Source organism: Boeremia exigua, assembly GCF_020726555.1.
Source record: "Boeremia exigua strain MPI-SDFR-AT-0100 chromosome Unknown C7974scaffold_3, whole genome shotgun sequence".
Lineage (NCBI taxonomy): Eukaryota > Fungi > Ascomycota > Dothideomycetes > Pleosporales > Didymellaceae > Boeremia > Boeremia exigua.
In genome coordinates this window covers 2,486,675-2,502,901 of record NW_025763520.1, presented here as the reverse complement: position 1 = coordinate 2,502,901, position 16,227 = coordinate 2,486,675, and the positions used below count along the sequence as shown (strand labels likewise).

General features: G+C 55.8%; 5 protein-coding genes across 5 annotated transcripts; 1 reads left to right on the top strand and 4 right to left on the bottom strand.

Moving 5' to 3' along the window:
• Nucleotides 1-1,309: 1,309 nt before the first annotated feature.
• Nucleotides 1,310-3,672, bottom strand: C7974DRAFT_331119 (heterokaryon incompatibility protein-domain-containing protein). The gene is made up of 2 exons (XM_046139092.1): nucleotides 3,010-3,672; nucleotides 1,310-2,959 (listed from the first exon to the last, which is right to left on the bottom strand). Exons 1-2 carry the CDS (start codon nucleotides 3,557-3,559, stop codon nucleotides 1,416-1,418), a joined length of 2,094 nt encoding a protein of 697 aa, XP_046000662.1. The 5' UTR covers nucleotides 3,560-3,672; the 3' UTR covers nucleotides 1,310-1,415.
• A 595-nt stretch (nucleotides 3,673-4,267) lies between these two features.
• C7974DRAFT_410595 (uncharacterized protein) lies at nucleotides 4,268-6,365 on the bottom strand (the record flags this gene model as incomplete). The annotated part of the gene is made up of 2 exons (XM_046143480.1): nucleotides 4,268-6,134; nucleotides 6,181-6,365. The coding sequence occupies 2 exons, from the start codon at nucleotides 6,363-6,365 to the stop codon at nucleotides 4,268-4,270; spliced, it is 2,052 nt and encodes a 683-aa protein (XP_046000661.1).
• Nucleotides 6,366-9,001: 2,636 nt separating this feature from the next.
• On the top strand, nucleotides 9,002-9,815 carry C7974DRAFT_135892 (type 1 phosphatases regulator YPI1). Its single transcript, XM_046135473.1, has 2 exons — nucleotides 9,002-9,250; nucleotides 9,326-9,815. Exons 1-2 carry the CDS (start codon nucleotides 9,046-9,048, stop codon nucleotides 9,595-9,597), a joined length of 477 nt encoding a protein of 158 aa, XP_046000660.1. The 5' UTR covers nucleotides 9,002-9,045; the 3' UTR covers nucleotides 9,598-9,815.
• On the bottom strand, nucleotides 9,815-11,530 carry C7974DRAFT_135898 (non-specific lipid-transfer protein). Its single transcript, XM_046135474.1, has 3 exons — nucleotides 11,319-11,530; nucleotides 10,833-11,272; nucleotides 9,815-10,784 (listed from the first exon to the last, which is right to left on the bottom strand). The coding sequence occupies exons 1-3, from the start codon at nucleotides 11,367-11,369 to the stop codon at nucleotides 9,902-9,904; spliced, it is 1,374 nt and encodes a 457-aa protein (XP_046000659.1). The 5' UTR covers nucleotides 11,370-11,530; the 3' UTR covers nucleotides 9,815-9,901.
• Nucleotides 11,531-12,110: 580 nt separating this feature from the next.
• Nucleotides 12,111-15,120, bottom strand: C7974DRAFT_135874 (major facilitator superfamily domain-containing protein). Its single transcript, XM_046135472.1, has one exon. It carries the CDS (start codon nucleotides 14,898-14,900, stop codon nucleotides 12,147-12,149), a length of 2,754 nt encoding a protein of 917 aa, XP_046000658.1. The 5' UTR covers nucleotides 14,901-15,120; the 3' UTR covers nucleotides 12,111-12,146.
• Nucleotides 15,121-16,227: the final 1,107 nt, after the last annotated feature.

The following is a 16,227-nucleotide window of genomic DNA, read 5'->3' as shown; positions in this document are numbered from 1 at the left end:
TGGCCAACGTGATCCGTCTCAATTTGATGTACTCTCGAGCCGGTACTTGTCTGCGTAAATCCCCCACTCTTTTGTATCTTCCTCGCTGTAACGCTGCACAACACGCACTAAAAACTGGTGCGGAAGCTTCGTGACATCTTGGTAGCCATATTCCCCGCGGTGGTAAACAGAAGCGTTGCATTGAAAGTCCACCAGCAGTTCGAGGATAATGTCGTCCTGTGGCAGGTGTGCGAAAGCAGTGATGATGGCCTCGTGACATATTACTACAGGAAAGCCTCCATCGAAGAATTCGAAGATGTGCTGAAGCATGGCAGCTTTGTATCCGAGTGCTTGGAAACGATCTCCGAAAATGTAGCACTTGATCATAGCTTGTTCCAGTTCTCGATAGAGAAAGCCCTCTAAAATTGTCCCTATTTTCTGTGTGTATGACCAATCCACAAAGACGTCAACTAGCACTGTTAGTTCCCTCTTTACGTTGAGACAAAGCACGTATGATCGTACAGGTACTGTCATCAACCTCTTCAAGTCTAACGGTGCGCTCCTCCGCCTCCTTCCACGAACCGGTAAGGGCCTTCTTGAAGTACTCAGAGTGCTCCATCAAGATGGCCTTGTGCACTTTGTACTCGGTGTTCTGCGGCACAAGAATGACTGTTACGATAGAACCCTCGCGGGCTGCCATGCTGAGGCCATTGTCAGTTACGTTCGCTCATTCTGGCACATCACGAACCTCGGGCGTCGCTGTTGATCAGCCATTGCGCGCTAGAAGAGCCTGGCCGGGGCGAAACCTCGGAGTCGTTGCTGGCGGGAATAGCTATTTGCGGTACGAGGTTGAGGTAAACGGACAACGTCGCGAGAGCGGGGTCAAGTAGTCGAGAGGCAATAGCACGCAAGCGAATGGTCAGAGCTTCGAGATTGAAGGTGAATCGGCTGGTGACGGTTAGACGCTAATCTCGCTAACTGTGATGGTTCTACTTTACCTTCACCTCCCGTGGTTTAACATTTGTCGCCTGGCAAGAGACAGCTGTCTTATGCCCAATCAGTTAGTCATGATTGGACATCTTGCAGCTCATCGTGTCTAGGGGTTTTCCAATAAGACCTCTGCTATTGAATCAAATATACCTTCCCTCACTTAGTCAAATCAGCAGAAAACCAGATCGTTGACGCATTTGGAGTGTATTAGAATCCCAAGTGCAGCAGCTTAATGAATGTAACTTGATTGTCACAACAAGAGCGGTAGGATTAAAGCCGTCCAGCTGATTTCCGTCGTCTGTTCAAGTCTGCTTACTTCACCGTTGAATGAGAGAAATATGTCATTAGATACTAAGCAAGCACCTATCTAAATCGCCGCCAGTAAAACACGTGTATTCCAAGCATGCCCGGAGGCTTCCTTCGAAAGATCGAATTCCCGTTCAAGGTCAGACAATGATGATATCTTCAGCAGGGAGCCCTGCGAATAATTCTGCATCAACATGCCATGAGACCCCGATTCGTTTGTACGTATTACCCGAATCGCCGACTGGAACGAGCGCGAGACCTTGGCCCCGATATATGTCGGGGCCATCCGTCATCTCTTCAGGGTAGTCGACCAGAGGAATGCATTTCACCGCATGTACCTGCTCAGCCTCGGCCGCGATGTCGAAATCCACGTGTCCGTAGATGGCAGGGAAGTTGTCCCCTGCCAAGTTTTTCTCTGATACGAAGCACCAAATGTCGCCTTTCTTTTCGATGAAGCCGGCAAGCACAGGCGTCCTAACATGTAGACTTGCAGACTTGACGGCTCCGTAAGGGTCTGAGGTACAAAGGGCGATATGATGATGCGTAATGGTTACCGGTCCGAGTCTCGACTTATCTAAGACGGGCAAAAACCAAACTGGGCCGCTCAGGGAAGCCCAGGACCAAGACGGCGCAATGTATGCATCAAATCTGCGTGACACAGTGTTCCAGGAGTCTCCAATATACCAAAGAAGATCTCGAATTATGTTGGTATCCCACAGTCCAGCTAGATATTCAGATTCCAATCGCTCGTTAACGACACGAGCCATGCCGCCCAGAGCAGGGAAACGGTCCTGAGTGATCGAAAGCTCTCTCTTAGTATATTCTTCGACTGTACGGTGCCACAGACCGAGCAGCTCAGAATTGGCAACAGTCCCAATGTTGTCAAAAGCTCGGAACGAGGCCCAACGTTGTCTTATAATTTGCTGCCTTGCAGAGCTATGTTCAGACATTGTCAACGTGCGACATTCCCAAAGCACCTGCTCCACTGTCCAATGTAATACTCTCGGGGAGAGCTCGCGCTCTTGGAGGCACCACCCACGGTTTTGAAGTGGACTGTTTTTGAGAAGTGATTCCCAACTTGTTAGTTCTTTGAAAACGCGAATAGATGTTGGTCTCCCATCCTTGTCGTCAACGATCATTTCTGTTGAGTCGTTCTCGACCTCGAACCTCCGAAAGAGGCCTGCTGGTTCCCTGGAGTACAACGAGGCGGATATTGTGCAGTGTGCGTTGCGATAAATATTGCTCATGAGTGCTGCTTCCGTTCCCCAGTCTGATGCATCATCTTGTAGAATACAAAGTGAATCGATCCAGAGATACCTGATACCCAAGCTGCTAGTTACCTTAATGGCGTCTACGAAGCGTTGAGGCAATGCTTTGGTATCCAGTACTTCGAGTCGAGCAGCGACATTCGTTCTCGTGGTAGATGTGGCCCTGACCAGATCATCCCAACGATGGCTCAATGCAACGTATGGTTCTCGACGTCTGAGGCGCGTCCGAGACATAACCAAACGTACAATTCCGTAGCTGTGCCATGTACTCACATCCAGTAAGCGAGTCGGGACAAATGCTTCGTCAAGCCCAATGAGACATTTTGGATGGTTTGTACTGCAATCTCTCAACCATTGCGTTATCTGCTCCATAGTTCCAGGTGAGCCCGTGTCTCCTGTCAAAGGTTTTGTTCTGCCTGCTTTGTTGGACACAGTCTGCAATGACTCAAAGCTCCTCGCGACTTACCACTCGAATGACTAAGAGGGTACGCATCGGTCACAAATGACGCTGACGCAGTACCATAGCCTTTGGTCATTCTCAGAGAAGACTCACTCGCATAAACAAAGAATTCTGATTCGCCCTTCAGGAGCAAATCATGGTTTATACGACGACGGGACCAGACCTTGCATGACCGGAACTCGGAGAACTCTGGAATGCGCAGTTGCTTCCAGAGAAACATGCAGAACGGACACCCGCGTCGCACGCGGTGCAGCATTGATAATACGGACCCGTGGTGGATTACAGGCCCGGGCTCTGTGCTTTCGTTCACGAGATCTTCCTTCCTTAACTTCTGACATTGCTCGCAAAGCCCGCTCTTCGTGATTTTGGACAGGTCGAGGGGTTCGACAGATACATCCACAGACGAGTCCGGAGAACACCCTTCCTCGCTTGCGCTATAGGCCGTAGGTTCGTATTCCATGGTGGTGGTGTTGGAGTCACCTACTGTGTCAGCCTGATCTGCAAGAGACGTCTCACGCACGTGGCTGAGCCTGCAGGTACCCCGCCAGCAGTACATTACTTGGCAGCCTTGTCCAAGAAACTTCTTCGCGGAGACGGGGTAAGGAGGAGATGGACGGAATTCGTGTGTAGAGGGAAGAAGACGAGAAAGAGTCTGTCGTTGTGTAAGAGTGAAGTCGTGCTTTCCAGGGTCCATGTTACCAGTAAAGGAAGGCACGACAGCGACCACACATGCTCTTTTGTGCAAATGCGCTGCTGATATTACGAACACATCCACTCTCAGAAAAGCATGCTTTTAACGGTATATAACTTATTTCTCTTCTATGTCACACAGATCACAGCCACCCACCGTCTACACCCATCTGCTCTTCGCACAAAACTCTCAATCATCTCTACTCAACTTCACCATCCAACAGTATATATCCGCGCCTCAGAATAGAAATTAGACATTGTAACGCCGAGCCTTGCCGCTAATCGCATCGCTGGAAGAAGCGCCCTATGTACACTACTTGGGCGCACGCAAGAAAAGAAGGAGAGGGATCCCGAGGGATGCAAAGACGCATGAAGATGCTGCGGGAGAAGCTAGAGCTGAAGCTGAAGCTGAGGAACGAACAAATGAATGCTATCTACGCCATAGGCCATAGTCGTCACATGCAGAAGCGAAGAGTCGAGGAGTGAGCTTGGGTTGTCGGCGGGGGAAGCTCAGCCGGTGAGCTGGTCGGAGCGGGGGATTGTCGTCAAGGCGTGAGTGCAGGAGTGGGAGCGACTACGCGCCCCTGACGAGGCTCATCTGCGGTCGCAGCTGATCCATGATGTTGTCGCGGGTGGTGACGACCTCCTTGGGTATCCGGCTGACGCGGTTGGCGCCGTTGCGGATCGCGGCCTGGGCGTTGTTGGACATGGCCGAGCGGTTCGAGCGCACGGAGCCTGCGGCCGACCCAGGGCGGGACGGTGTGCCGTCGTTACGGAACTTGGGCGGCGGCGCGAAGTCGAGCGCTGTGAAGGTGCCGGACCGGCGGAGCAGATGCGGGCTGGGCATGACGGCAAGATCGTCATAGGAGCTGGCGAGGGGAGTGTGCGCCTGGACGGCAGGGCTGTAGGGCCTGGGCGCGCCGAGTGGGCTGTCGGGGCGCATGCCATTTTGCCTGTCACGGTACGAGATCGGGGGAGCAAAGTCGGCGGCGTCGAAGATCATGGAGTTCTCGTTCAGTTTCGCGGGTGTGGGCAGCGAGGAGAGGGCGGATGGCGGGGGCAGGGGCTTCTTGGGTGTAGGTGCAGCGAGACGTCCACTCATTGAAGACATGTTGCGGGGAGGGTAATGCGATGATGCCATGGAGCCGTTGGACATGTGCGGGCCGGTGCCGGTGACAGTGCCGCTGCGGAAGCGAGGAGGTGCTCGTGGAGGAGGTGTCATAGCTCGGCGGACAATGGGCTCAGCAAAGGGTGCGTTGGGCTGGGCAGCAACGAAGCCCCTTCCTTGCGGGTCGTAAAGAGCGCCATCGAGATATTCAGAACTGTAATCCTCGTAGTAGTCGGTGTACTGGTGTCCGCCGGCAGGCTCAGGCTTGGAGTCGTCAAAGTACTCCTTGTAGAATGATCGAATGCGGTTGGCGCGGTCCTCGGGGTTCTCCTCAGGGTCGTCGTGCGCAGGAGGCATGGGGCGTAAGCTCATAGACAGGCGGTTGTTGTTCTGGCCGAACTCAGCAATGCTTAGTCGGGCATCGTTTGCAGGACGTAGAGGTGCAGGCGCAACAGGTGTGGGAAGCTCGTGGATGGTTGGCTGGGTCTGGCGAGGCGAGGGCGGTGTGACCTGGAAAGCATCACCGTAGCTGGACGTGCTGACAATGCTGTGTGACGGAGCGTGAGAGACGACACCCTGCTGGGACTGGATACGGGGAGAGAAGCTGGCAGCTCGATCGACAGGCGACTTGTTAACCGACTTGCTCTTGACTTCGGCATCGGGGATCATGATCTTGGGGACATCGGTGGTAGGCTTGAAGGCGGCAAATTGTTCCTTGATCTCTGGGGACTTGGGCGCAGGGAACTGATCGTTCGCTCGGGGGTTCAGCGGGCTAAGGGGTTGGGCGGATGGGTCGGGAAACTGGACGGGCGACCTTGTGCTGTCGGGAGACAAGGACTCGCCGTGGAAAGGGTTGGACGTGGACATCCTCTGCGCGTTCTGCAGAAGACCGAGGCCGAGACCATCGCCGTTTCTCCCCTTCGTTCCGGCACTCGATGCTGTGTAAACGGAGCCGTTGTCTTTTCCATACCCGCGGCTTGAGCTGCGGACGCTCGCACCATCGGTCATGAAGGTCACGGGGCGGTAGGGGTCGTGGGGATCTTGGTTGGATCTTGAGAGCGAGTGGAACGACTCGCGCGAGCCGTGGAGGCCAACAGGCATAATATACGGGCTTCCGTGTTCCAGCGAGATTCCACGGCCGTGTGTGCCGTTCATCTCCTTCTCAATGTCGGTGACCGACATCTCAGGCCCCTTCTTCACGCCAACGCGACCCCCCTTGGTCTCCAAGCCAAAGTCCATCGAGCGGTACTTGTCCTTGTCCTCCTCGGCCAGCTTCTTTTGATTCCTGCGGTGCAGGAAGAACAGCACGACTGCGATGCCGACAATCGGGACACTGCACGGAGTTAGCGGAGACACAGGACCAGCTTCAGACTACCTACACAATGGCAAGGGCGATGGCGAGCATCGGGACCTGTGTCGGCTTTGTGCAGCCTGGATCGCTTTCGTTGGTACATGTTGTGGTGGCTCGGGCGACGAGGACTTTGCTGGCTTCTTCGACCATTGTGCGGCTCGCAGAGAGGTCGACGGCCCTCGCCGCGAAGTGGTGCAAATGGCGGTGCTGCATGGTTTCACAATGTTTCTCCTCCTCCGCCAATCCGGGGTTGCTAGCACTATATTCGAGGCAGACGTAAACCGGGGGCGGGTCTCAGATGGTCGTTGTGTATGCCGGACGTATGAGTGGTCCAGGCCGTGTGGGATTGAGTATTAACAGCGTGAGGTCGTGGGGCGGTCGTATATGGCCAAGCGAGTGTATGTATGTGCAGAAGTGCGGTGTATGTGTGGGAGTAGGTATGTAATCGGTGTCGGTCAAACGAACGCTGCTCTCCGGGCCCAAAAAAGAATGACTGGGGTAAGATACGGACTGCGAGCTGGTAAACTCTGTGGAGGATTACGAAAGAGCGGCGCCCACAAAGTGAGGTGAGGGAAGAGGGAAAGCCGGGCGGCAGCAGCTAGATGAGGCGCCGCACTTCGCGAGAGGAGCTTGGAGTCCGGCAGGTCTCGATGACAGGCGCCTCCTATTGGCACAAGTGGGCCGTTGCACGGGTCAAGCCAGCGGCGTAGTGAATCGCAGGGTCAGCCACGGTGTTTGATCTGCTCGGTGCATTCTTGCGCTATTTACTCGCAGTCCCCGCAGAACAAAGGGCTTGTGTTCAAGTGCATACATCTGCATCGCAGCCGCCCTCACTTCACCTCCACGCTCGTGTCTTCCCAGCAGCCCGAGAAGATCGCATCCACTGCCCACGCGCATCAGAGCCGCCCTCCTGAATGACCGAGTGGCTGCTGCGCCGTGCCCGTTGTTTAGAAACAGCGAAGATCCCGTGCGCTTTAGGCCGCTAGTGCAGGAACCCATCTTAGCGGGGAAGGCAGCGGCGACGATTGGCCAGACGCCAGATGAACGACAGGGTTCGACGTCGTGCCTGCAGGCCACACAACAGCGCCGCGAAGCGCTGCCCCCTGAGGCTCAAACTCAAGGTGTTCGGTGGCAAGTAGCGACAACTGCTCGTGTCAGCTGCTGGAGCTGCTGCTACCGTTCCCTCGACGCTGCACAAATTCTTCGAGTTGCCCGGCGACAGCTTTTAGGCCACCCCGTCGGGCCAAGTGCATTCTTCCCCTATTCCAGCAAAGTGGACTGCCGCCAGTCCAGAACTTTCGGCCTGCGTGGCTTCATTTCCCGCGCCCACAGTGCCACAGCCTCACCCACTTGTGCAGCTTCCAGCGCGGACCGGGCGTCTGCATCCAGCTGTTCCGAGGGCCGCTCGGTGGCTGCGGTTTGCGCTGCGGGACGTTGGGGCCAAGCACATCTCTCCGACCAGCTTCTTCTTAGATTAGCTTTGCCGGCCTCGGTTTAGATCGCACGGCAGCCTGCAAGTATACTTAGCTGCCTGTGCATGAGACGATGCGAGGCTCCTCCTTTCTGGTGACGATTCTGCACCGGGGAACATCACGCGATAACCGAAGGCAAGCAGAAGTGGTACTAACTCCACGACTGCGGTTGGCGGGACGCGTTGTCTCTTATCGATTCGTCGTCGGCTGCTGCTCGGGCACGGCAGGGTAGCCTTGCACATGGTCTTGCAAGCGGTCAGCTTCAACAACACCAACGAAGTGCCAATCTCGTTGAGCCGGCCGATCGACGGGGCATCCCCTTCATAAGACCGCAAATTACCGCCATCTCCCCAAGATTTTGTGAAGAGCCTGCTTCTCAACACTGGCGAGAGTATGATGACATTGGCCGTCTAGAAGACTAGAAGTGTGTTCTATTGACATGGATGCTGTTTGCTTAGGAGCGTCAAGCTTCGCGTGTTGCAGACTAACAGTGCAGCCTGTGCGATGTCTGGCTGGCACAAACATCCAACCACGTTCCTGTGTACAACGCCAATGGAACGTGCGATACGCGCACAATACGGTGCGTGAGTCGTACGGCTGCGTCCGATGCGGTGCTCCAGGGGTGGTGGTACGCATCGTTGCACCGAGACATTCGATACGGATCATGTTGGCGTCTGAAGGCTTCCTCTCGGAGACGGTCTGCTTCAGAGTAATTGAACGTCTCTTCCTCATTTGGCCATTCCAACTGCCTCGCCTTGGCGAGGTATGTTCTTCCCACAAGCGGGCATCCACAAGCCATTGGCGTTCATCAACAACGCTTTCTCTTCGAGCGTGACCTCAACATGCTGAACAACATGCACTCGAGTCTACCCTTCTCGGCGATGTGCTCTCCAGCTGCACCGATGTGACGTCCGGTGATTGGTCAAGGCCACCGCACGAGGTAGGAGTTGTTGAACCGATAGCGAACACAATGAACAAGTACAGTGGAACACCGTGTTCGTGTTAGCGTGGACGCTCACCTCACGTCGTGCCAGTGGGGTTTGTCCCTTTGAGGCCGTGTCGTGATGTGGTGTTGTGCAAATCACCAGATGCGGAACAGCAATGACGCAGCACTAGCCGCCTTCTGTAGACAAATCACAGCCGTCCAGCAAAGAGTGCAGCACGACACTTCACCTCGCGCGCCGCTCACCGCCGCTTCCCACAACGCAAAGACTACAGACCAACCTCATCCCCCGCCATCGCCCTCCACATCCCCGACACCGAGAGCGAGACCCTGCGCAAGCCCCGCGTCCCAACCAGGGTCCAACCGAAGCTACTCTCTCATCAACCTCGGACAATAATTGCCCTCACACCTTGCACCTCGTAGGCCCGAACTCCCGCCCTGCAATCTTGTAGTCCGGAACTCTCGCAGCAGCTACACCATGTCGACCGTCCCCTCGCGCACCGCAACGCCCTCGGGCGACACGGGCAGCCACACCGTACAACAGACCCGTCCCACCCCCGTCCTGCGCCTCTCCGCGCCGTCGGGAGTACTGCGCCTGCGCGCCGCACCCGAAGAGCGACGCCACATCCAATGGGCCGAGGACGTGATCGACAACGAGGGCATGGGCAAGAAGAGCAGCAAAGGTACGCAAGAGCCTCACCAGGCACTCCTGCACTCCTCATGTCTGCACAGCAGGCGCAGTTGCTGACAAATCCTAGTGTGCTGCATATACCACGCCCCCCGCGAAGCCGGCGAGTCGAGCGACGAGTCTTCTGACAGCTCGAGCTCTGACGACTCGGATAGTGAGCCGGACAATAGCACCGCGCGGCCTAGCAGAAGCTCCCGACGCGCGAGGAAGCCGGCACACGACCACGACAACGATGACTGCGAGCATGACCATGGCGCAGGCGAGGGCGGCAAGCCGAGGAGGAAGACCAAGAGGGCGCCCAGTCCGAATGCGTACGAGAAGGTCCCGAAGCCGAAGAAGTGAGGCGCGGTGGTGATACCATGATTGGCTTCACACAGCGAGGCGTTTGGAATTTTGCTTGCGGATTGCTTGTAGCTTTGCATAGCGAAGGCGAGATCAATGGTGTTGGACTTGGTGCTAGATCTTAGACTCATCAAGACACAAAGACGTTATTACCCTGTACTCTGCAGCGCAGCAACGTGCCATTATTTGCCATAGCGACACCGAACTGACACTCTTACAATAGTCAACGCCTAACAAGCAAGTCAACGCCTAACAAGCAAGTCAACGCCTAACAAGCAAGTCAGGAACCACGCCCATTCGCATATTAAAACCTCGCCTCAACCTTGTCCCCCACATCCTGCAACGCCCACTCGCTCCTCGCCTTTCGACTCCTCACGCCGTCAACCTGCGCCTTCGTCCACCCCTTCGCCTGCGTGGCCGGATTGTACCCCAGCCCCGTGACCTTCCCGACCTGCTCATCCGTCAAGTCCTGCGCCGCACTACCATCCGCACGCTTATACACCGTGCACACAACCGCACCACCCAAGCCCAAGTTATGCTGCAGCGCAACCTTTGTGTCCTTGACACTGCGGTTGTTCGCCCACCCGCGCAGATGCCACACCAGTTCCGCGCACTGCGCCAGCCCCGTCGCGCCCAGCGGGTGGCCCTTTGAAATCAGCCCGCCAGACGGGTTGATCACGACTTTGCCACCGTACGTAATGCCGCCCTGGCGGATCAGCTCGTGGGCCTTGCCCTTTGGCGCGAGGCCCAGCGCCTCGATGGTGACCATCTCGTTGGCGGAGAAGCAGTCGTGCAGCTCGCACACCTTGACCTCGTCGGGGGACGTGTTGGCCTCGGCGAGGGCGTCGCGGGCCGCGAGCTCGCTCATGCCGGCGCCGATGAGGTCGATTGCGGAGCGGTTGAAGAGCGCGGGCGTGTCGGTTGCGAGGCGCTGGCCGGCGATGAGGATGGCCTGGTCTTTGAGCTCTGGGCGCGCGTCGAGGAAGGACTGGCTGCAGAGCACGGTGGCGGCGGCGCCGTCGGAGGTCGGGCAGCATTGCAGTTTTGTGAGGGGCTCGTGGATCATGGGCGAGTTCATGACTTGGTCGAGGGTGTATTCGTCTTGGAATTGCGAGTAGGGGTTGTTCTTGGAGTGGGCGTGGTTGATGCGGGCGATCTCTGCGAAGTCCTTGAGCTCGGAGCCGTATCTGGGTGTTGTTAGTAGGGATGGTGAAGTTGTGGTGATAAAGACTTACTTCTCCATGTGCTCACGGCCTGCGTTGCCGAACAGCTGCGCAGCACCAGGTGCCTTCGTGATACCCCTTGTCTCCTTCATGATCAAGTTGGTCGTCGCAGTGGGATTGGTGCGGTCCTGGAAGAACGTCTGCAGCGAGCCGGGAAACATCTTCTCGAAGCCGACCACAAGCACACAGTCGGCCGCTCCGTGGGCAATCATGTTCCTGCCCATGTACAAGCCTGTGGAGCCTGTCGAACAGTTGTTGTTGACATTGTACACGGGGATGCCGGTCATGCCGAACTGGTAGAAGACGCGCTGGCCGCACGTTGAGTCGCCATAGCAGTAGCATGCGACACCCTGGTCGACGTCGTCGTAGTTGATGTGCGCATCAAGCATGGCCTTAACACCAGCCTCAAAGCCGAGCTCCGGGTAGTCAACCTTGCCGCGGGGCTTGATGAACTGCGCGTGTGAGTTGCCGTACTTCCTAAAGTTGAGGCATATCTACCTTTGTCATGCCCACGCCGAGCACGTAGACGGGCTGCTTCTGGCCGACCATTGTGGCGGTTGCTGTTGGGGATCAAGGAGGTGTGGTGTGTTATAAGAACAGCGAACAAGTACAGCAAGCAGACAATCACAGCGAGCAGATGTAGAGATGAGACTGCACTCGCTTGGTCAAATATGTCAAGTATCTGACAGCAGCATCAGCACTATAAACCTCCTGTAGTCGCGGAGCCGAGTCGCGCCAACCCCAGACGTTCAGGATCGCGGGGGTGGAGAACACTGAGATGCCGAGGTACGCTCGCGCCACAACCGTCTTGCCGAACCACGACACGCAATTCACAGCAAGGCTGTAGACACGGGCTGGCTGTAGCAGTGTGATTAGATTTCTCGATTCATAACTACAGCCCGGATGTACGAATTGGACTGGTGGGCATGCGCGGCGCGATTCCATCGAGTTTGTTGCCGAGTACCACACGCTGCTGACAGCCGACGTCTAGTCAGTTGCCGCAAAGCGCCGTGATTGGCGACTGCAGATGGTCTCACGTGAATACGTTTAATGTTCGGTCATTGCATAGCCTACATGCTCAGTCGGAATCACGAGCTCGTGGGAATCCTGGAGGCTGAGAAACGTTGCAGAACAGCAAGTCAAGTCTTTTAGGCAAGTAGGTTCTTATCGTTAATAGAATTGTTAAAGTTATATGATACAGATCCGCTCAAGACGCGGATTCTGGTAATACAATGTCAAGGCCGTGAATACTAAATTCAAAGGGCCACCCGTGGTATACCCATAACGCCGTGACGCAATGCAATTCATAATCAAAAATAGTGCACCTCACCGAGCCGGCGCGTCGCTGTCCGAGCTGCTGCTTGAACTCTGTATTGAGAGGGCCTGTGACTCCCTTCGCTCTGGTGTAATGTCAAGACTGCCTGGAATTGGAGCTAGGCCTTCGGGCCAGCTGCGTCTCTCCCTGTGCTCTACAGAGGGCATTTGGTCTTTCTCGTGATTGCCGAAGCTGAGTCTGTTTTTGACCTTGCTCCAAGTCCTGGGCTTCATCTGGCCCGTGGACTCTCTTCGCTTCTCTTCGGCCGCTGACTCGCGCCTTGTCTGCTCATCTCGTCGTGGGTCTGACTGCTGCCTGGTAGTGGGTAGAGAATTGAGCCAGATGGGGTAGAGTGCTCCAGCAGCAAATGCAGTGACACTAACGCACATAGCGTAGCGGGCATCGTGAATCTTGAGCGCGGCGAATGCCATGGGTGGGAAGACTGCACCGCCACCAATTGCTGATGTGATGAGCACTGAAGCGTCCTTCGTGTGCTTTCCCATTCCACGAATACCCTGAGCGAAGATCTGCGGGAACAGGGGACCCTCAAAAAAGTAGATCATCACCAGCATGACAGTGCCAGTGGAACCAGAGGTTTTAAACGCTGCCACCGAGAATGCAACGGCACCGAGGTAGAAGACCAGAAGACTGAAGCGCGGTTTGACCCACACATCGATGAAGGCTGCCAAGAAGCGAGAGGCAGCGAATGCGGTATGGCTGACCGCCTGGTGATTGACATAGTTGACGGAAGGTTTGACCAGGCTGAGGTACTCGGCGTACGAGGTTGAGGTTGACTCTTGAGCCCCGACGTAGCAGAACTGTGAAAAGACGGCAAACCCTAGACTGATCCAGATAACTCTGACAGGCCAGGGGCCGATCTTGATTGAAGCATCCCTGGGGACAGGCAGGCGCCTACTGGCGGTCTCGAGCTCCTCGTTCGTAGCCTCCGGGAGTGGCACGTAGAAGTAAAGCACAGCCAGGGCAATGCTGAAGAATGAAATGCCAAGATATGTCCACTGAACGTCGATCAAGTTGGATGCGTTGGCAGTGAACAAAACCTTCTTGGCAAGTAGGGGCGAAACGATTGTGCCAATTGCTTGCACACCTTGCGAGAGATTCAAACGCACTTCAGCGTACTCAGGGGGCCCACAAAGAGCAATAAAAGGGTTTGCGGCGAGCTCCAGAGTTGACAGACCAGCACCCACGATGAAGTTCGAGACGAGAAATGCTGGGAAGTTGGTGAGAACAGCGGAAGGCCAGAAGACCAAAGCTCCACAGGCGTAGACTACGAGCCCAACCATATAGCACACCTTGAAACCCCAGACCTGAAAGACGATCCGTCCGAAGGTCAGGGGGCCAACAAGGTAGCCAACATAGTATGCACTGTGCTGTCCAACAGTTTGCCAATCGCTCATGTTGGCAATCTCTTGGAAGCGCGAGTTGAGTACATCCAGGAAGCCGTAAGCAAAGCCCCAGATGAAGAACAGGATGGTGACCATCAAGACTGGATAGATGGATTCGCGGTTACTCCTCAAAGTGATGTTCTTCTTCTGTCCAGTGTCGACAAAGTCGAAGAATGTGATAGAATTACGTCGCGTGCTCAGCGTGGGGGCCATGGTTACTGCGGTGCTTGCGCGGTTCGTTTGTGGGAAGTCGGTTGTATCTGGCGAGGTGAGAAAGTCCATCATGCCTAGCGGTTCGTCGGCTCCTCGAAGTGCAGACAAGGCGACTGGAGGCTTGCTCATGGGTGAATCGGGTGGCGTCTCTTGGTCGGATCTGCGCCGCGAGTCTTCTAGGATGTCTGGGTGGAACTGCGCTTCGTCGCTTGCGTGTGTGCCTGAATTACCACGTGATGTCGTGTGGTCAATGATCCAGCTCGGCAAGAATCGTCGAGCCAGCGGCTTCATGGCAGGAACGCAGCCGCACATGATGCCCACGTTGATCTCAACCGTACTCCACATGAACGAGAGTGAGGCATACCACGAAAAGTCACTCGTGTTCCGCTGTGTCGTACCGCTTTCAGTGCGATCAGCTTGTGCCGCAACGAGAGTGGCTCGCTGCGCGTCCTGAAGGTAGGCAATACGGACAACATCGACGATGGCCACAAAGATGCCAAATCCAAAAGTGATGACCAGGATAATCTTTTGTTTCTTGGGTAGTCGCATGCTAGTCAGGATAGGCATGGGAAGAAACAGAATAGCAAGGTCGGTGATGATGTTGAGCGGAGCAGACGACAGGTAGATTGTGACAATGTTGGTGCAGTGCGCTGTTAGAGGCACGGGTACCATCCATGCAGCACTGACTGGTCGGCATTGGACGATGTTGAGAACAGTCAGGGCCAGGCCGCCAGCATTCACGACAACGAGCGTTGCGATAGTCGCCCATCGAAAGATCTTTTGCGTTTCCGACAGCCCGAGGTAGAAGATCAGGATCGACGTCTTGGTTGCCATGAGAGCCGGGTTATAGAGTACCGAGAACGCGTACGCCGACTGTTGCATCGGTTCGAGCCAAGCATCTTCAATGTGAGCCTGGTGTCGACCAAGTCCTTTGGTGGTGCCGAATATGATGGAAAACGTTGCGCCGAACGCTAGCAGCCATGCTGCGATCATGGTGTAGTCATCCCATCCTGGTTTCTTCACCACGAGGAATCTCGACATCAACCGGAGGATGACGAAAACAGAGCAAAGAACAAGTGTCGCAGCTGACGTAGCTCTCACTGCCGGTCCCCGCGACGGAAACTCAGCTGTAGAGACGGGTGAATCCATCTGTGCGTCGGTGGTGTTGCGACCATCCACGAATTGGAGTAGATCTACCGAGTGTTGTTTGAGGAGACTTCGTGCTATCTCGGTCGTGGTCGTCGTGGAATCGCGAACTCATGCCACAGCATGTTCAGTCACCAGTCTCGCAAGCTGTGTTAGGCAGACGCAACAAGGCGTAGAGAGCACAGGGGCGCGTGGGAGGCTGAGTACGAAGGACGCGCTGGGAGGGCGACAGTGCGAGTGCGGGAATTTCGAGGACTGTGGGGAGGAACGTTGCGGTGAAAGGGTCTGACAACCCCAGAAATACCGCACTGTTCAGCTGCAGCTGGCGAGGGAAAGGTGGAGAGAAGTGCATGCTGCGGCAGAGCAGTTTGGTAGCGATTCGGCTGGTGTTGGGCCGGCTTGCACGCCAGGTATGGCCATTGGCAGATAGTTGGTACTGAACGATGTGGAGGTGGGACGCCATTCCGTCATGCATTGGCAGGCGCCCTGCCACGCTCGCGGCTCGGCCGGTCACGGAGGCAAAATTTCAGTCAGGTAGCAAGTCGGGGACGCTCGCCGTGTCTTTATCCGAGTCATTGTGCTGGATCCGAGACCACGTTTCTGTCCATGGATGCTTTGGAGTAGGTGTCGCAGGCTCCCTTGATAACGATGTGTCGAATCCACCGCTCCCCGCGTCGTCAGGGCTCCCTTCAGCCCAGTACCAAGCAACGCCCCGAGCAAAGAGCCGCGCTGACCCCAGCTTCCCCACGATGCGCTCGGCTGTGATGCTCGCTTGGTGGCACTCGAGGCGGCTAGGCGTTGGTGCCCTCAAGTCTAAGACTGCCCAACAAATTCACCCCAGATTACGGGCGGCATTCGAGCGATAGCGGCTTGCCGCTCAACGAACCTCGCGCGGTGCGGATCCGTCGAACGCTAATGACCAACAGAATGGGAATGAAAAGTCACGTGCGGTGCTGTCCGGCAGAGCCTCACGTGCAAGGCGGGGCTGACTCCAACCATGGAACCCGTTCTTTGGGAGACGCAGGGTTCGAAACGGCTGCCCTGTACCAGGTACACGGCAGCGGTCGTTATACCTGCCATGCTGCTTGCGGACGAGAAATAGAGTAAAGTTGAACGTCACCTTGACTCCCTATCGCCCGTGGCGAGCCGGTATGTTTGGCGTCTGAGTCGCATACGTTATCGAGATTAGCGTCAAGAGATACAACCACGTTCTCCCTGCATGATGCAATACTTACAGTATGGTCACAGCGGAGGGACTGTGGTGCAATACGGCTGTACGACAGAAGGCGCAGACTCCAACCACAGACACGCTCCCTGAGGTGTTACGGAC